Raw genomic sequence first — 20799 nt, forward strand, 5'->3', positions numbered from 1 at the left:
TCAGTTTCCGGAGGAGGAGGGGGAGCTCATGAAATGTTAGTGATGGGTCAGGGATTCTTGCACCCATGCTAAGCCCTTCCTGTTGTCTCTTTCCTCTCCTCAGGTCACAGCTGCCTACCTGGACGCAGTGAGCTTGTCTGCTACCGGGTTTTATAAGTAAGGACAGTGCTGCTGTCACCCACCTCACAAACTGTGGTCATCCTAGCCTCTGAAGTCCCCTCCCGCACCAAATGCTCCCAGCCTTTGGTCAGGATAGAGCAGTCCCACCGAGACGCTTCGGTAGACTTGTGTCAATTTCAATTGAAAGATGCTCTAAAATACCTGGCATTGCCAACCTATGTGCCAACGAGGCAAAAGCATGAGCTGTCATTAAGTGAAGACCTGTGTTCTAGTTCTGGTCTTAAAGTGTACCATTCCATTTGGAGAAATGAGGGATTCTCTCTGAGCCCTTTTCCTCATTTACGACGTGGTGGGACCATCCCTCCCTCGGCATTCCCCTAGACCCAGGGCTGTCTGCTGTGTGGCGTTACCCTTGTGTGTTAGTTACTCTGCTGTGTGCGTTGGCTTTGTTTACGGAGGCTTTCCTGGGACAGAAAGAGAGGAAGATTTAGAACACGTGGTCTCGTTCCAAAGTGCAGAGTTCAGGGGAACTTGACGTGGGACTTGGAAAAGAGCACACGCCTTCTGCTACTTTGAACTCCAGTAGCAGTACGAAGAGCTAGAGACCCCGCCCAGCTGATGTGAAGGCTGGAAGAAGATGCGATCCAATTTGCTATCTCCCATAATGTTCTAGTTTTCTCTGGAGAATTTAATTAGGACCTTTTCTTTCACACATCAGTGGGTTTGGAAAAATAATTCAGTATGCATTTTAGGCAAAGTCACGTTTTGCCAGTGCTCCCTGGGTTATGTGACATTTGACCTGCACAGGCAGAGATTAGAGCAGATGTTCTCGGACGTTCTCGTTCCATTGCCAGAGTTGGTAAGACTGGGTAGGATACAGGAACACCCAGGTGAAGATGATGACCTCAGAGGTCACAGGAGGTGGTGGGTTCTCCTGGGAGAAGCCTTTTCCCTCAGCTCCGAGTTGGTTTTGTTTTCATGCAGATTCCGATCCCTTCAGCTCACGTTATTTCTGTGTCATGCGTAGAAAAACAGAGAGGCAGAGTACTGTGAACTCCAGGTGGGAGAATATGCACGCACACACGTGTGGCTCGTGTGAACTTGGAATTGTATCAGATACTCAGGATCAAAGAAGAATAACGTAGAAGAGAGCATCTGCTTTTATGAATAGCACTTTCCCCGAATCATTTGTTGACACTGAGAAGGGGCCAGTAGCCAAGGAGAAATGCAGGCAAGGGGTTAAAGGTACACCCAGGCTGACATGAGATGCTGAGCTGAACTCTCCCCTGGAGAAAGGTGAGCAGCCCAGGAGGTGGCCCAGACAGGGGCTTTGGTTCTGAGAGCTTGAACTCTAATCCAACACTTCCTTTGGGTGTGGCTTTCGTGTCCTTCGTGAGCTTGGGCAAATGTGTCACCTGCTTCTACCACATAGAGGCGGGCACACGGATACTATACACCCCTGGGCTGCACAGAAGGCGTCACATAACGGCCATTGGCAGATCCTAGCAGACATGAGGCAAGAAACTCTGGAATACCTGGGTTTCATTAACAGGTCCAAAATATTAAAAACACGTGGACTCTTTTGAAGGGCAACTGAATGAAAAAATAAAACCTGTGGAGTCTTAGGATTTTGTGGGACAAGCTGTGTGTGTGTGTGTGTGTGTGTGTAGTGGGGGTGCATGTTAATCTTAATACATATGCAGTGTTTTCTGTTTTCTCCCCCAGAACACCCAACCTTGGCTACAGCTTTGAGACGAACTCAGGGAATCCCTTCCACTACTTCAGCTATGGGGTGGCTTGCTCTGAAGTGGAAATCGACTGCTTGACAGGGGATCATAAAGTAAGAAGTTTGCAAAATCTTAGTACTAAGTTAGGGGAAAGAGAAGAGAAACTTGTGAATTGCAAACATCAAGAACCAATAGAGACACACTTTCTGGCTGGGAGAATAATGTGTGATGTCACAGCCTGGCAAACTTCCGATGAAGGACCAGAGAGTAAATATTTGAGGCTTTCTGGGCCACAAAGACTCTGCCTCAACTACTCAATTCCATCACCAGTAGCACAAGATCAGCCATAGATGTATGCAAACAAATGGGCATGGCTGTGTTCCAGTATGATGTGATTTGTGCACAGTGAATGTGAATTTCTCATAGTTTTCACATGTCGCGACATATTCTTATTTTTGTCAGTCATCCAAAACCGTAAACCCCATTGGGGCACCTGGGTGGCTCAGTCGGTAATGTCCGGCTTGGGCTCAGGTCATGATGTCACGGTTGATGGATTTGGACCCCACATTCGGCTCTGTGCTAATAGCTCAGAGCCTGGAGCCTGCTTCAGATTCTGTGTCTCCCTCTCTCTCTATCCCTGCCCTGCTCGTACTCTGTCTCTCTCTCTCTCTCTCAGAAATAAATAAAACGTTCCAAAATCTTAAGAAAATGTAAACACCATAATTAGCTCACAGGGCCTACAAAAACAGGGCACAGACTGGAATCAGCCTGTGGAATGTAGTTTGTTGTCCCCTTACTTACACTATCTGTCCAGACTCAGGTTCCAAGTCCCAGGAGCCTGGGAACCAGCCTTCCTGCTCATGGGTGTGTGTGTGTCCACAGTTCCTTCTGATCGCCTGAAGAGTGTGGCCACTCCCTTCCCCTGCCTAGTGGTCACAGACTCAAACCTCGGCATTCACGATACCAGGGCAGACTGACAGGGATAGGAGCACCCTGCCTGAGCATGCCCGGGGCATGCTGCTTCTGAAAGTCCTATCTGGGTTGACACAATAATTTAAGGGTCACTGAGCCCCATCTATCATTCCACACATTCCTTTCTTCTCACACTATTTATATTTTGCCATCCACTTTAGAACCTCCGCACAGATATTGTCATGGATGTTGGCTCCAGTCTGAACCCTGCCATTGATATTGGACAGGTAAGGCACATGGACTTGGCCATGTGGTCATGGACTTGGCCAACCTTCAGTGCTAATGCCTTCGCTCTGCCTACACCACTGCCTGGCGAAGGCCCAGATAGCTGATCCCAGGCTGGGCAGGATCCAGCCAGGCTGTCTGCGGAGGGCTGTTTTTGGCTTCTTTCCACGCCCACTCCCCGTGGGGCTTGGCGCCTATTGTGGGAAGCGGTATCCGTCCTTGGGGAGGAGCAGGCAGAGTGGCCACGGTCTCTGTCTGGCCTGCAGGTAGAAGGGGCGTTTGTCCAGGGCCTTGGCCTGTTCACCCTGGAGGAGCTGCACTACTCCCCGGAGGGGAGCCTGCACACCCGTGGCCCCAGCACCTACAAGATCCCTGCGTTTGGCAGCATCCCCAGTGAGTTCAGGGTGTCGCTGCTCCGTGACTGTCCCAACAAGAAGGCCATCTATGCGTCCAAGGTACTGTTGCCCTGGGTCTGCACTGTGGGAGGCCATGGGGGTAAGACCCACCTACCGCGTGGGTCTGCAGGGGCCTTGTCTGGAAGAGACCAGGGTGCTTGACACGAGTTTTGGCGAGGATGGTGGAGCGATGGGCAGTCCCTGCCTGGGAAAAAGAAAACTGGGATGACACCAGCTCTGTGTGGTCAAAGCCAGCTCCTTTGGGCGCACTCGGAGAGATGCCTTTAATCCAGTCCTGTAGGTCAAGTCCTGACTGACATCCATGTCTCAGGTGTGCATCTTGAGCTTGGTCCTAAAGAGGACCCCACAGGTACACACCCCTCCCTGTTATCCCTTAAAAATAGCACATTCACTGCAGATGGGGCAATACTTCTGTGCAATCCCTTGTGCCTCCTTCAGTGGCTGGCACCTGCCTTGAAACTTGATCTGCACGTCTCAAGGATTAGAGTCATCCCTTATTTCCTCCCGGTCCCCAGTAATTATGAAAAATGGTTGAAAATCCCATAAGCTGATTGATACAGTCCTAATCAAAGAAGGAAAACACATAATCACTTGTAACCAGTGAAACATACCCATTTGTTCCTTTCATGATTTACTTCACCGTGGTTGGGTCTGGGACACTTTGTGATCTCGCCATCGACTCTCACGCTTTAGCATGCCTTGGGATCACGGCAGGCTCATGAAAAAATACATATTGGTGAGGCCTATCCCTAGAAATTTGATTCAGGAGGGCTGGAGTAGGACCCTGCAACATGCATTTTTAATGAGCATCTCTAGTGCTTTTGATACATGGAATTTCTGGTCAGTGCTTTGGGGGAACAAAACCAACTCTGCTAGAAAATGTTTAATTCCTATTGGTCATGATGCCTAGATTCCAGACGATGCTGTAAGTATAATTAGGGTGCCTACAAGTATAATTAAGGAGCCTGTAAATGTGGGTGTCAGAGTTGCAGGTAGAGGATTCCCCCAGCCTTATAACTGCGAGGAAAGGGTCCAAATTCAGGTCAGACACTTTGTCCATAAAATATAATTATTTAAAACAGCTTTGAATGGTACATTTTCTTTGCATGGTGTCATCAGAGAAAAGTGACACAGTAAGAGTTGAGAACGCCATCGAGGTTGAGTCATTTACCAGATTGATTGTTCTCAGCCCTGAAGAATTATGAGCAGCCTTCCTGTCTTGCTGGCCGTGGCCCGCTGGGGCTGGCTGGGGTTCCTGGCATCTCCAGCCCTCCTGGCGCAGAGGCTGGGGTCCTGTTGCCTGACTCCCTGTCCTGCGCTCTGTCCGCCCAGGCTGTCGGCGAACCGCCCCTCTTCCTGGCAGCCTCCATCTTCTTCGCCATCAAGGATGCCATCCGTGCAGCTCGAGCTGGGAACCCGGATTGTAAGACGAAGAAGCTTTTCCAGCTAAACAGCCCCGCCACCCCGGAGAAGATCCGCAACGCCTGCGTGGACCAGTTCACCAGGCTGGTATGAGGCCCCTCGAGCATCCACTCCGTTGCGGGGAGGCCGGGCAGAGGCGGCCCATGCAGAGACGAGAGCGGGATGCCAGGCTCTCTGTCCACTGGGCAGCCTTGGGTCCTCGCTGCCTTCCTTGTGCCGTTGAGGCACCCCCTCGATCTTGCTGGAAAAGAGCAAGAAATGAAGTTCGTAGCTGGGCTTCCTTAGAGGAAAGAGGGCTCTTTGGTGCACAGCGGTCAACCACAGATTTAAGTTTTTCCCTTGAAGATGAGGGTGATGGGTAAACGTCCAGAAGAGCCTAGTCTTTAGCGTCGATCACTAGCACTTTGGGGACCCTTCTTTGCGAAAGCCACTGTGTGAGTGCTGTGGAGACGGAGACGAAAAGCGGAGTTAAGGAATTGATTAGATGCACCACGTTCGTTCTGCAATGACTACATGTCATACCGATGCTGGCACACGGATGCCCACAGAGATTTGTGGTCCTTTAGGAAACCAGCTAATTGTATTTTGCGGTGGCTGGTTACGACCTTAGTGTACGTGGCAGCATGTAGGAGGAATTCTATGGTCTTTGGACCATGGGAAGCGCTTCCATGATACTTGTAGTGCACAACGCCTGGCCACAGAGGACCATGCAGGGACAGGTTCTTCCCCTGTTGCCTCTGAGTTGTGCTGAAGAGGGCTCCGCCCACACAGGACCCTCCAACTGCCTTTGCAACAGCAGCCTGTATTGAGTTAGCAGAGCCAAATTGTTCCTGATAACCCAAGTTGGATTTCCTCCTGGGTATTTGTGGAAGATTTGTTGGGCCTTTTTGGTTTAGAGGTGAAATGGGTACTCGTGGACCAAAAGGGTTCCAGGCATGGGAGGTTGTGGGAGAGTCTTGAAAGCAGGCCAGTCTGCCTTTTCAGGCCTCAGCACCAAGGGTGAGGGAGACCGAGGGGTCCCCAGGTAGGCCACTGTCATCTGCCAGTAGCTTCAGCTATGGGGTAAGACCACCAGACCACGTGTCGAGTTTCCAGGCAGCGAGGATGCCCACAACTCTGCAGCAACCTTCCCACAGCCCAGAACCTTCTCACCATGGCCACATGCTGACAGTTTCCCAAACCCCTTCCCCGGGAGACGAGGTGCTGCCTGGCTCCCGATAAGCTTACCCACGTGGCCAAGTTAGCTCCTTGAAAAGAGTCTGATGCAGAACTCATTGATTTAATGAAGCCCTCCAGGTCCTCGGACCTAAAGCACAGATTGTGACCCAAGCCCCTTTGCTCTGTTATAACACACCAGTGAGTGAAATCCCTGCAGCAGGTTTGCATGAGTAACTGATTCTGTGACCCAATCATGATTTCAGGGACTGTGTGTAGCACGTGTGAAGGGACCACTTCCGTATTTGGTCATTCCTGTGGCTTCGGGGCCTACTAGAGTGCCTCCCACATGGGAAGTGCTTGGCAAAACTAAAGGAACGACTAGGCAGTTAGGGCGCCCTGCCCTGGGGGCACTCCCAACAGCTGAGACTGCAGAGGGATGGCTGGCCTTGGAATGGTGGCCGGCAGTGGTGGGAGGTGGCATGGGCATCCGAGTGGGCAACGTGTCCTGTGCTATGGGAAGACCCCGGCGATGACTTTTCTATCATTCCTTCCTAGTGTGTCACTGGCACTGCAGAAAGCTGTAAGCCCTGGTCTGTGAGGGTCTGACGACAAAGCCCCCAGCAGAGTCTGCTTATGCTGCGCGGGAGTTTCCATGGAGCATGAGACATGCCTGCAGAACATGATCTATACATGTCATGGGGTGGCGGTGCTGTGAGTCATCAGGATGATGTGTGGAAGCACACGGAATGCATTGGAAGATTCTGTTTTGTTTTCGCTGAAGATTTTGATCAAAAATATGGTTTGCAAACATAATGATAAGCAAGTTCAGAACTCTTAGGCCCACATGGCTAATATGCAATGAGAACCTTTGTATGTCTGCTTTAATCATGTATGTCAAATAGGTGTACGTGCTCTGTCCCAGCTCACAGGCAAGGCTGTATAGCCTCAGGTGCTGACAGTGTCTGTCCTTCAAAGAAGATGCCCCCCCAGCCTCCGGAAGCTTCCATCCTAAACCAGAAAGTCTTCCCTTCAAACCAATGAACATCACATTATAACTGCTGACCAATAGGCAACTTTGCAATGGGACAGTGGGGTGAGATTCAAATCCCTAACCACCTTTGATCATTGAAGAGAATAGACACTGAAACGAATTCAAGGTTAATCTAACCTTGCTAAGCGGCAGCAAGAAAATTATTCTATAGCATCCAAAGCCGATCAACCCATTTACTGAGCACCTACAATGTGCTAGGTTTCTTTCTCTTCCCCTTTGTACAGTAAAAGAAATCAGGTTTAAAATGTTTCACTCGAGGGGCTCCTGGGTAGCTCAGTTGGTTCAATGTCTGATTCTTGATTTCGGCTCAGGTCATGATGTCACGGTTGGTGAGATCAAGCCCCGCACCCGGCTCTGTGCTGACAGTGCACAGAGCCTGATTGGGGTCTTCTCTCTCTCTCTCTCCCTCTGTCTCTGCCTCTCCCATGTGCGTGTTCTCTCTGTCTCTCGAAACCAATAAACTTTATAAAAAATTAAAAATCTTCATTCGTTGCCAGAGTAATTTCCATTTAGAAATCACGCTACCAAAATCAAGATCAGCCCGAAGAATCACAGTCAAGAAGCCTGGGTTCTCATCCCAGCGGCGTCTCTATCTGTGTGACCTCAGTCTGTCACTTCTCTTTTCAGTGCTTTTCCTTACTCTAGAAGGAAAGAACTGGACTGGACTAATCTCTAAGGCCTTCCCTGGCTCTGAAAGTCTATAAATATACGACCCGAAAACTCCAGTTACATAAGGGATCTGCAGCTATCAGAGACGTGGCTCCCTTACTGCGATGTGACATCTGGGCTTATTGAACTCTGCTTCGATTCTCCCAAGTTCTTGAAGTTGCTAAAGAGCACAGGAGAGGAGCAAGCATCCCTCTAGCTGTTCCAACAGGTGATTTCGTCGCTGTATGGTGCTGGGTGAACGATGTGACATCGTCCTGAGCCTTCACTGCTCCAAACACCCAACCTTGTCCCAGATGGGGCCATGGCTCTGGCCACGGAGGGAGAAGAGGGGAAACAGTACAGTTGAGCCCAGCGCTTGATGCCACTAAGAAATGAAACGGTCAACTGGTTGGCATGTGAGAAATGCTTATTAACCATCATGATCTCACCAAATGCGATTATCTACCATATCTTAGCTTCATTTCTAGAGAACACAGGCACACAAAACACTCACACACATGCCCTCACACTACACACACACACTTTCTTACAAAATTCCTTTCCTCAGAATAGTCTAGATATGCCGGCCATGTTACAGCACAGTTAAAAGGGAGGAACATTTTATTTTATTTTATTTTATTTTATTTTATTTTATTTTATTTTATATGTAATTTATTGTCAAATTGGTTTCCATACAACAATCAGTGCTCATCCCAACAGGTACCCTCCTCAATGCCCATCACCCATTTTCCCCTCACCCCCCCCCCCTTAAACCCTCAGTTTGTTCTCAGTATTTAAGAGTCTCTTATAGTTTGCCTCCTTCCCTCTCTGTAACTCCCCACCCCCCCCCCCACCATTCTCCTCCCCCCTGGTCTTCTGTGGAGTTTCTCAGGATCCACATATGAGTGAAAACATATGGTATCTGTCTTTCTTTCCTGACTTAGTTCACTCAGCATAACACTCTCCAGTTCCATCCACATTGCTACAAATGGCCAGATTTCATTCTTTAAAAGTGAGGAACATTTTAAGTTGAACTAATAGTTCCATGGAGATCCATGCAGGTCCGTTTCATTGACTATCTGGAATGTTCTAGAACATTAGGACAGTAGCCCAAGATGGAGATGTGTCAGCTGTTATTAGCGAGGCTGTAAGCACTGGATAATGACTGTGAATTCTCTCCTGAGCTTAGCAACAGAGGCAAGGCAGGGTGGTTAAGAAAATCAAACAAGCGAGCGCTCTGCGCGCCGTACATCACTGTTATGCCGAGGTGGTGTTCTCAGACACCTGGCCTTGCCCTGCTGTCCTAACCTGTAAACCTTCTGGAGTCTGTGAGGCAGGGTGCCTGGTGTTCCTGCCAACAGCGCCTGCAGTATCGCACCGCGACCTGCAGAGGGCGGAAGACGACCGGACACGAGACCAAAGCCTCCAGGGGCACCACCTCTGGGATCAGTTACCAGGGACCTGACTGAGGATCTCCGAGAGGACAGAGTGTCTTCAAAGGCCCCTCCAGAGTTGCACCTAAAGCCGACTTAGGGCTTCAGAATGGCAAAATCTCCTCCAAAGAGCCCGTGGCAGTGAGCTTTTGATGCGGGGCTAGTATGGGGAAGGGAAAGGCAAGCCTTCTTTCCTGAGCATCTGCAACTTGCCAGATGCCACATTTCGTGCTTTACCTGCAGGGTTTCCTTGAACCCTCCCAGGGGCCTTAAGAGGTGTTCACTGAATCTCTGAAGGAGAAGCCCTACCCGCAACTCCACAGAGGACTTTCCAGTCGGGGGTGTTTACTGCTGGGGAAACACCACAGGCGGTGCCCTCGGCGAGCCTGCTGTGGACCGGGAGTCGTTGAGCCTGACAGCGCGGACTCGGGCTCAGCAGGCTGGCAGAGGCTGCCGGAGGCCCCTGGATGCTATCTCTTCCCCCGGAGGCGGTGTTGGGTTGTAACGCTGGCGTGGCCAAGCTGCTGAACTGTTGTCCAAAGGCAGCTGAGGAACGTGGCCCTACTCCAGAGCTGGGGTGGCTGGAGGGCCAGGATGGAGACGACAGGATGCATGGAGATCACAGGAGGAACCCCAGGCAAAGGCTGGGAACAGAAAGGGGCCTAGCCTATCGGTTCAGGACTGGGAACATCCCTGAGCCTTGGTTATTTTTATCTGTAGCCGAGGGGGAGCCTGGAAACCATTTGCTGCCTATTTTAGATCCTGGGATAAGGCTATTTGGAACATGTAGCTTCCTGGACCTGCCGAAGCTTGACATCACCCTGCGGCCCCTGGGCCCGGGGCCCGCCCTTTCGTTTTGTCTCTATCCTGAATTGGAAGAGTACGCGTTCCCAAGGCAGGAGACAGATCTTGTGACAATCTTGTCACCTGCAACACAGCAGCCCATGGATGGAAGGGGAAATATGAGGCTTTGCCCTTGAACTGGCCCAGCCCTGGTCTTGCACCATCCCCCAGACCAACTCAGCGCTCTGGAGTGTGGGTACCATCAAGGTCAAGCTCTTTGTGTCAGACCTGAGAAACCTAAGCCCAGAGAGGGTAATTGACTTGTTTGGGGTCCCACAGCCCTTCAGCGTGAGACACGGGCTTACAACAAGGGTGCCAGATTCCTGGTCCAGACTCTCTAAATCACACCTCTGTGATTGCCACACTGTGGCAAGGGGGGCAGGATGCTAAAATGGGATTCTTTCTTAAGCCCCACGGATTGGAATAAAACAGTAAGTGGAAAACATCCCCCTCATTCCAGAGTGAGATGCTCAGTCACCTACGCAAGACTTGTAGAGGGGGTGGCTGGAAACGGAGTCATTTAGCTCATCCCCTACCTCCAGGAAACAAAGGGTTGAAATGGAATTTGAGAGGTTGGAGAGAGAGGATTTCTCTGAAGATAGCAAGCTGTACATCCTCCCTGCCAAAGAGGAGAGAGAGGGGTGGGGTGGGAGGGGGAGAGAGAGAGTATGTGTGTATTATAGGGGGAAGGTCTCCCCAACCAGGCCATTGGAGGGGGAGTTTCCAGTGGACCACTCAAGGACCCAAACCGTGACCGTTGCTTGAGAAGCTGTGGTTGGATGAGCCAGAAGCAGCAGGAAGGGAGTGTGAGCGAGCCACGCATTCTCCAGTGTCCAGACAAGGGTACCGGTGTGACCACAGGGGAAGTCGAAGGTTACTCTGCATCTTGTCTACACTTGGCTTTTCCATCTTTAAAAATTTTTGTTTACATTTAAGTTTTGGGAGAAAGAGAGAGAGAGAACAAGAAAGAGTGAGAGAGACGGAGAGAGAGAGCCCGAGTAGGGGTGGGGCAGAGAAAGAGAGAGACACACAGAATCGGAAGCAGGTTCCAGGCTCTGAGCTGTCAGCACAGAGCCTGATGCGGGGCTCAAACTCACGGACTGTGAGATCATGACCCGACCTGAAGTGGGACGCTTAACCGACTGAGCCACCCAGGCACTCCAATAGTTTCTCAAATTTTATTTTTTTTTTATTTTTTAATAATTTGAAATCCTTTTTTATTATTTATTTTTGTCATAGGGAATTGATTGTCAAATTGGTTTCCATACAACAACCAGTGCTCATCCCAACAGGTGCCCTCCTCAATGCCCATCACCCACTTTCCCCTCCCTCCCACCCCCCATCAACCCTCAGTTTAGTCTCAGTTTTTAAGAGTCCCTTATGGTTTGCCTCCCTCCCTCTCTGTAACTTTTTTTTTCCTTTCCCTCTCCCATGGTCTTCTGTTAAGTTTCTCAGGATCCACATAAGAGTGGAAACATATGGTATCTTTCTCTGTACGACTTCTTTCACTTAGCATAACACTGTCCAGTTCCATCCATGTTGCTACAAAAGGCCATATTTCATTCTTTCTCATTGCCACGTAGTATTCCATTGTGTATATAAACCACAATTTCTGTATCCATTCATCAGTTGATGGACATTTAGGCTGTTTCCACAATTTGGCTATTGTTGAGAGTGCTGCTATAAACATTAGGGTACAAGTGCTCCTATGCATCAGCACTCCTGTATCCCTTGGGTAAATTCCTAGCAGTGCTACTGCTGGGTCATAGGGTAGATCTTTTTTTTAATGTTTTGAGGAAGCTCCACACTGTTTTCCAGAGAGGCTGCAACAGTTTGCGTTCCCAACAGTGCAAGAGGGTTCTCGTTTCTCCACATCCTCGCCAGCATCTATGGTCTCCTGATTTGTTCATTTTAGCCACTCTGACTGGCGTGAGGTTATCTCAGTGTGGTTTTGATTTGTATTTCCCTGGTGAGGAGTGATGTTGAGCATCTTCTCATGTGCCTGTTGGCCATCTGGATGTCTTCTTTAGAGAAGTGTCTATTCATGCCTTCTGCCCATTTCTTCATTGGATTATTTGTTTTCTTGGGTGTGGAGTTTGGTGAGTTCTTTATAGATTTTGGATACTAGCCCTTTGTCTGATATGTCGTTTGCAAATATCTTTTCCCATTCTGTCAGTTGCCTTTTTGTTTTGTTGATTGTTTCCTTTGCAGTGCAGAAGCTTTTTATCTTCATGAGGTCCCAATAGTTCATTTTTGCTTTTAATTCCCTTGCCTTTGGGGATGTGTCAAGTAAGAAATTGCTGCGGCTGAGGTCAGAGAGGTTTTTTCCTGCTTTCACTTCTAGGGTTTTGATGGTTTCCTGTCTCACATTCAGGTCCTTTATGCATTTTGAGTTTATTTTTGTGAATGGTGTAAGAAAGTCGTCTAGTTTCATTCTTCTGCATGTTGCTGTCTAGTTCTCCCAGCACCATTTGTTAAAGAGACTGTCTTTTTTCCATTGGATATTCTTTCCTGCTTTGTCAAAGATGAGTTGGCCATACTTTTATGGGTCCAATTCTGGAGTCTCTATTCTATTCCATTGGTCTACGTGTCTGTTTTTGTGCCAATACCATACTGTCTTGAGGATTAGAGCTTTGTGGTAGAGGCTAAAGTCTGGGATTGTGGTGCCTTCCACTTTGGTCTTCTTCAATATTACTTTGGCTATTTGGGGTCTTTTGTGGTTCCATAGAAATTTTAGGATTGCTTGTTCCAGCTTCGAGAAGAATGCTGGTGCAACTTTGATTGGGATTGCATTGAATGTGTAGATAGCTTTGGGTAGTATTGACAGTTTAACAATATTCTTCCAATCCGTGAGCACGGAATGTTTTTCCATTTCTTTATATCTTCTTTAATTTCTTCACAAGCTTTCTATAGTTTTCAGCATACAGATCTTTTATATCTTTGGTTTGGTTAGGTTTATTCCTAGGTATTTTATGCTTCTTGGTGCAACTGTGAATGGGATCAGTTTCTTTATGTGTCTTTCTGTTGCTTCATCATTAGTGTAGAAGAATGCAAGTGATTTCTGTACATTAATTTTGTATCCTGTGACTTTGCTGAATTCATGTATCAGTTCTAGCAGTCTTTTGGTGGAGTCTTTTGGGTTTTCCAGTTTTTCATCTGTTAAATGTTAGCTATTCTAGTGGTGGATGGATATGATTTTACAACACACTCATGCACAAGTACTGTGCATTGCATCTGGATATACACATAGAAAATATACAAACATGAATGGGAAGGATGGACACCGACCTCAGGACACTGACTACCTCCGGGCTGAGAGGAAAGCCTGAGGGTAGAAGATACAACAGAAGGCTTCACGATACTCACAACATTAATTTTTAAACACGGCAAAGAAACGTTTTTAGAACTGGGTGGGAAGTGTATGTGTGTCTTTGATTTTTCTCCATGTTACTTAGGTTTGATTTATACTATAATTAATTTTTTTCATTTAAGGAAAAAAGCTCTTAAAAGAAAAACGACACCCTTCATACGGAAGCAAACAAAGTCACAGTGTATCTGGTTATAAAATACACCACTTGAAACTTGGCTAATAGATCAGACATTCCCCTCCTGGGTATAATTGTGTCAATATAGAAATGTTTTAAGAAACTGTAGTACAGAATAAATAATAGGACTGGAAGCAAATATTAAAGGTGGACATCTTCATAATACATGTATATATTGCAAGGAGGGTAATTCCTCATGCTTGGTGATACCTCTCGAGTGTCCATGTAGAAAAAGACTGGAAGATCATGACCTGAGCCGAAGTCGGGTGCTTAACCGACTGAGCCACCCAGCCGCTCAGGTAATTGTGACATTTTTAACCTGCCCACTGTCTTTAGCAAAGGAAACATTTATTTACTATTCAAACACTGTCAGCACACAGAGAAGAACCTTGAATGCATCCACTGGGATCTTTGTCTCCCACCACGCCGTCATCACTGAGTGCTGTTTCCCCTGCTTGGAACAGTCATGGCGGTGTTTTTACTGAAGAGTCCGATATTTACTTGTACTCATGTTTAGCTTTGGTTTTCTCATCCCTATTTTCATAACCCACTCCTTCCTTCTGCGTTCACTTTCCTTCTTTCAGAAACACATCCTTTAGCAGTTTTTTCAGACATTATAAATGGTCAACTCAGTCTTTTGTAAAAATGTCTTTATTTTTTCCTTCCCTCTCAAATAATGCTTTCGCTGGGCACTGCATTGCAGGTGGCAGTGGTGTCTCCCAATCCTTGGACCATGTTTTTTTGATGTCAACCTAAGGGTCATTCCTTGGTAGGTAAAATACCTCTGTCACTAACTGCTTTTCTTCTTCTTTTTTTTTTTATTAGCTTTTTTGAATAATTCCTTAAAAAAAATTTTTTTTTATTTTTTTAAATGTATATGTAAATTAGGTATCATATCGTGCAATAATGATTTCAGGAGTAGATTCCTTAGTGCCCCTTACCCATTTAGCCCACCCCCCTCCCACAACCCCTCCAGCAACCCTCAGTTTGTTCTCCATATTTATGAGTCTATTCTGTTTTGTCCCGCTCCCTGTTTTTTATTATTTTTGTTTCCCTTCCCTTATGTTCATCTGTTTTGTGTCTTAAAGTCCTCATATGAGTGAAGTCATATGATTTTTGTCTTTCTGTAATTTCACTTAGCGTAATACCCTCCAGTTCCATTCATGTAGTTGCAAATGGCAAGATTTCCTTCTTTTTGATTGCCAAGTAATACTCCATTGTACATATATACCACATTTTCTTTATCCATTCATCCATCTAGGGACATTTGGGCTCTTTCCATACTTTGGCTATTGTTCATAGTACTGCTATAAACATGGGGGTGCATGTGTCCCTTTGAAACAGCACACCTGTATCCCTTAGATAAATCCCTAGTAGTGCAAGTGCTGGGTTCTAGGGTAGTTCTATTTTTAGTTCTTTGAGGAGCCTCCATACTGTTTTCCAGAGTGGCTGCACCAGTTTGCATTCCCACCAACAGTGCAAAAGAGATCCTCTTTCTCTGAATCCTTGCCAACATCTGTTGTTGCCTGAGTTGTTAATGTTAGCCATTCTGACAGGTGTGAGGTGGTATCTCATTGTGATTTTGATTTGTGTTTCCCTGATGATTAGTGATGTGGAGTATGTTTTCATGTGTCAGTTGGTCACCTGGATGTCTTCTTTGGAGTAGTGTCTATTCATGTCTTTTGCCCATTTCTTCACTGGATTATTTGTTTTTTGGGTGTTGAGTTTGATAAATTCTTTATAGATTATGGATACTAACCCTTTATCTGATATGTCATTTGCAAGTATCTTCTCCCATTCTGTCAGTTGCCTTTTAGTTTTGCTGATTGTTTCCTTTGTTGTGCAGAAGGTTTTTATTTTGATGAGGTCCCAGTAGCTCATTTTTGCTTTTGTTTCCCTTGCCTCCGGAGATGTGTTGAGTAAGAAGTTGCTGCGGCCCGGATCAAAGAGGTTTTTGCCTGCTTTCTCCTCGAGGATTGTGATGGCTTCCTGTCTTACTGAGGTCTTTCATCCATTTTGAGTTTGTCTTTGTGTATGGTGTATGGTCCAGGTTCATTCTTCTGCATGTCGCTGTCCAGTTTTCCCAGCACCACTTGCTGAAGAGACTTGCTGAAGATTCCTTTGGATATTCTTTCCTGCTTTGTCAAAGATTAGTTGGCCATACATTTGTGGGTCTGTGTCTGGGTCTCTATTCTGTTCCATTGATCTGAGTGTCTGTTCTTGTGCCAGTACCATATTGTCTTCATGATTACAGCTTTGTAGTATAGCTTGAAGTCCGGGATTGTGATGCCTCCTGCTTTGGTTTTCTTTTTCAAGATTGCTTTGGCTATTCGGGGTCTTTTCTGGTTCCATACAAATTTTAGGATTGCTTGTTCTAGCTCTGTGAAAAATTCTGGTGTTATTTTAATAGTGATTGCATTGAATATGTAGATTGCTTTGAGTAGTATTGACATTTTAACTCTAGTTGTTCTTCCTATCCAAGAGCATGGAATCTTTTTCCATTTTTTGTGTCTTCTTCAATTTCTTTCATAAGCTTTCTATAGTTTTCAGTGTATAGATTTTTCACCTCTTTGGTTAGATTTATTCCTAGGTATTTTATGCTTTTTGGTGCAATTGTAAATGGGATCGATTCCTTGATTTCTATTTCTCTTGCTTCATTGTTGGTGTATAGGAATGCAACTGATTTCTGTGTATTGATTTTATATCCTGCAACTTTGCTGAATTCATGAATCAGTTCTAACAGGTTTTTTTGGTGGAATCTTATGGGTTTTCCATGTAGAGTATCATGTCATCTGCGAAGAGTGGAAGTTTGATCTCCTCCTGGCCGATATGGATGCATTTTATTTCTTTGTGTTGTCTGATTGCAGAGGCTAAGACTTCCAATACTGTGTTGAATAAAAATGGCGAGAGTGGACATCCCTGTCTTGTTCCTGACCTCAGGGCAAAAGCTCTCACTTTTTCCCCATCAAGGATGATATTAGCGTTGGGTTGTTCATATATGGCTTTTTGATCTCGAGGTATGCTCCTTCTATCCCTAGTTTCTTGAGGGTTTTTATTAAGAAAGGATGCTGTATTTTGTCAAATGCTTTCTCTGCATCTATTGAGAGGATCATATAGTTCTTGTCCTTTCTTTTATTGATGTGATGAATCACATTGATTGTTTTGTGGATATTGAACTAGCCCTGCATCCCAGGTATGAATCCCGCTTGGTCATGGTGAATAATTCTTTTAAAGTATTGTTGGATCCGGTTGGCTAATACCTTGTTGAGAATTTTTGCATCCATGTTCACCAGGGAAATTGGTCTATAGTTCTTCTTTTTAGTGGGGTCTCTGTCTGGTTTGGGAATCAAGGTAATGCTGGCTTCATAGAAAGAGTTTGGAAGTTTTCCTTCCATTTCTATTTTTTGGAACAGTTTCAAGAGAATAGGTATTAACTCTTCTTAAATGTTTCATAGAATTTCCCTGGAAAGCCATCAGGCCCTGCACTCTTATTTTTTGGTAGATTTTTTATTACTAATTCTATTTCCTTACTGGTTATGGATCTGTTCAAATATTCTATTTCTTCCTGTTTCAGTTTTGGTCATGTATATGTTTCTAGGAATTTGTCCATTTCTTCCAAATTGCCCATTTTATTGGCATAAAATTTCTCATAATATTCTCTTATTGTTGTTTTTATTTCTGTTGTGTTGGTTGTGATCTCTCCTCTTTCATTCTTGATTTTACTTATTTGGGTCCTTTCCTTTTTCTTCTTGATCAAACTGGCTATGGTTTATCAATCTTGTTAATTCTTTCAAGGAACCAGTTTCTTGTTTCATTGATCTGTTCTACTGTTTTTTTTTGGGGGGGGGGGGGGCTTTGATAGCATTAATTACTTCTCTAATCTTTATTATTTCCTGTCTTCTGCTGGTTTTGGATTTTATTTGCTGTTCTTTTTCCAGCTCCTTAAGGCATAAGGTTAGGTTGTGCATCTGAGATCTTTCTTCCTTCTTTAGGAAGGCCTGGATTGCTATATACTTTCCTCTTATGACCACCTTTGCTGCCTCCCAGAGGTTTTGGGTTGTGGTGTTATCATTTTCTTTGACTTCCATATACTTTTTAATTTCCTCTTTAACTGCTTGGTTAGCCCATTCATTCTTTAGTAGGATGTTCTTCAGCCTCATCTGATATATACTCATCTCAATACTTTATACCGCTGGATAAAGTATTTGTTACCTTTCCAAATTTTTTCTTATGGTTGATTTCGAGTGTCATAGCTTTGTGGTCTGAAAATAGGCACGGTATGATCTCGATCTTTTGTACTTACTTAGGGCTGATTTGTGTCCCAGTATATGGTATATTCTGGAGAACATTCCATGTGCACTGGAGAAAAATGTATATTCTGCTGCTTTAGGATGAAATGTTCTGAACATATCTGTTAAGTGCATCTGGTCCAGTGTGTCATTCAAAGCCATTGTTTCCTTGTTGATTTTTTGATTAGATGATCTATCCATTGTTGTGAGTGGGGTGCTGAAGTCTCCTACCATTATGATATTACTATTGATGAGTTTCTTTATGTTTGTGATTAATTGGTTTATGTATTTGGTTGCTTCTGCCTTTGGACCATAAATGTTTACAACTGTTAGGTCTTCTTGGTGGATAGACCCCTTGATTATGATATAATGCCCTTCTGCATCACTCGATACAGTCTTTATTTGAAAGTCTAGATTGTCTGATATGAGTATGGCTACTCTGGCTTTCTTTTGTTGGCCATTAGCATGATAGATCGTTATCCATCCCCTTATTTTCAATCTGAAGGTGTCTTTAGGTCTAAGTGGGTCTCTTGTAAATAGCATATAGATGGCTCTTGTTTTCTTATCCATTTTGTTACCCTGTGTCTTTTGATTGGAGCATTGAGTCCCTTGACATTTAGAGTACTGAAAGATATGAATTTATTGCCATTATGATGCTTGTAGAGTTGGAATTTCTGGTGGTGTTCTCTGGTCCTTTTTGATCTTTTGTTGCTTTGGTATATATATACATATATACCATATATATATGTATATGTATGCTTTGGTGTATATATATATATATATATATATATATATATATATGCCATATATATATATGTATATATATTTTTTGTTGTTGTTTATCTGGGAAACTTTTTATCTCTCCTTCTATTTTGAATGACAGCCTTGCTGGATAAAGAATTCTTGTCTGCATACTTTTCTGATTCTAGCTGCTTTTCTTCTGTTAAGATATTTTATTTTAGGGTGTTCCATTATCTAGGTAGGGAGAAACTTTTTATTTATTTTTTATAAATATATATTTATTTTGGGGGTGGGGAACAGAGAGAGGGAGAGAGAGAATCCCAAGCAGGCTCCGATGTCAGCACAGAGTCTGATGCAGGACTCGAACTCACAAACCGTGAGATAATGACCTGAGCCAAAGTTGGACGCTTAACCCACTGAGCCACCCAGGTGTCCTGGTATGGAGAAACTTTTAATTTATTATGCTAGGGATTTAGTTTCTTCATTCCCATGTCGACATCAAAGGATGTTGGTGGGGGTCTACTCTACATAGTCACTCAGAGTCCAAGGCTAACATAGGCCCCCCCATCTGGTAGTTGCACCAACTGGGTTAGGAATCTCTTTTTGGAGCTCTTGCTCTCGACATTCTGACTTTGAGTTCCCTTTTCTTTTCCAGAACTTGGGGATTTCCCCTTCTCTCTTTTGAGCTCAGCTGGGTGCTAAATGATTTTACATTTTCTACATTTATTCCATTTGAAGCAGCAGAAGAACATTCCTTTAATTAAAACTTCACGTTGCCAGAAGTTGAATGTTTTAAGAGGTTATATTCTAAAACATTTTAGATCCTAAACTTTCCTATTTATTTTGTGTATGAATTTACATCTCAGAGCCAACTGCCAGAGCGCTCAGATTCCAAGCATCCAAAAATTAGCATATCCTATTTCTGCACATTCTGGGTTTTCTTAGGCTGTCAGTTTCCATCATCAGTCGGCTACTCCTCTGGATATCTGCAAATATTTCTGGGGTCCATTACCACAGCAATTCATTTTATTAAACAATAGCCACCCATAGAGGTCATGGGACATCCTTCCAGCAAAAATTTAACAGTGTTTACCTATGAGGTATGTGCTATGCCCTGGAAGGAAAATAAAGATGAGGAAGCCTCAGATACGGCCCCAAGTAGCACACAGTCTGGTAGGAGACAGAGGACATGTATGTAAATAACCTTTATATAGGTGGACCATGATAATGGCTGAAGAGACTCAGGAGCAGCAGAATGCTTTGAGGATTCAGAGGGGACACACTCATTTATAGATGGAGAAACCAGAGAAGGCTTCATGGAAGTGGTGTTTGTACTGGTGCTCAAGGATGGTGTGTTAGCTTTCCATTGTTAGCCTAACAAATTACCACAAGTTTAGTGCACGGACACAACACCTTGTAAGGTACAGCATGGGGCTATAGTGAACAATACTGCATAGCCTGTTTGAAAGCTGTTAAGAGAGTTACTGTCCTGAAGTTCTGTAGGTCAGAAGTGCGAGTACAGTGAGGCTCCTCTGGGTCTCTTGCTTAGTTTCACAAGGTCAAAATCAAGGTGTTGGGAGGGCTGCGTTCCCTTCTGGAGCCCCTGGGGATGAATCTCATTCAGGTTGCTTAGTTCCTTGTGGCAACAGGACCGAGGTCCCATATCCCTGCCAGCTGTCATCTGGGGGCCTGTCTTTGCTCCTAGAGGCCACCACATTCCCCCCTGTGCTTTATATGTCACCCTCTTCAGCAGTGGGAGGTGAGTCCCTCTCAGGCTTTTAATCTCTCCTTCTGCTACATCTCTTCTGACCCCAGCTGGAGAAAGTTCTCTGCTCTTAAGGGCTCCCGTGATCATATCTCCACCTGGAGAGTCTAGGCAACTCTCCCTGTTTTCAGGTCTGTAACCTACATTGCACCTGCAGAGTCCCCTTTGCCATGCAAGGTAACTAACATGTTTACAGGATCCTGAAATTAGGCCGTGGGCATCTTTGGAGCACCATCACCTGGTGCCTACCCCTGATGGTTAGAATTTACACATGCTGGGCCACGTCAGAGGGTTCCTCGTGCAGAGGGAATGGAGAGGACAAACCGTGGAGGCAGGAGACCACGTGCAAGGAGAGTGAGAACAGCTGGCTTTTGTAGAGTATAAAATGGCCAGCTTCCTCCAAATGATGAGATATGTGGGCAAGCTCTTGGGTAGAGTCAGACC

General features: G+C 45.4%; 1 protein-coding gene across 3 annotated transcripts in view; it reads left to right on the forward strand.

Moving 5' to 3' along the window:
- LOC123581275 (xanthine dehydrogenase/oxidase-like) overlaps positions 1-6883 on the forward strand; it is a 69255-nt gene extending 62372 nt beyond the window's left edge. For all 3 annotated transcript variants that reach the window (XM_045447244.1, XM_045447246.1, XM_045447247.1), the window contains 6 exons: positions 104-156; positions 1846-1960; positions 2981-3046; positions 3311-3499; positions 4793-4969; positions 6596-6883. In XM_045447244.1, the coding sequence (XP_045303200.1) occupies positions 104-156; positions 1846-1960; positions 2981-3046; positions 3311-3499; positions 4793-4969; positions 6596-6646 (651 nt within the window). In that variant the 3' untranslated portion in view covers positions 6647-6883. The remainder of the gene's footprint in view (positions 1-103; positions 157-1845; positions 1961-2980; positions 3047-3310; positions 3500-4792; positions 4970-6595) is intronic.
- Positions 6884-20799: the final 13916 nt, after the last annotated feature.

Source organism: Leopardus geoffroyi, chromosome A3, assembly GCF_018350155.1.
Source record: "Leopardus geoffroyi isolate Oge1 chromosome A3, O.geoffroyi_Oge1_pat1.0, whole genome shotgun sequence".
Taxonomy (NCBI): Eukaryota; Metazoa; Chordata; class Mammalia; order Carnivora; family Felidae; genus Leopardus; species Leopardus geoffroyi.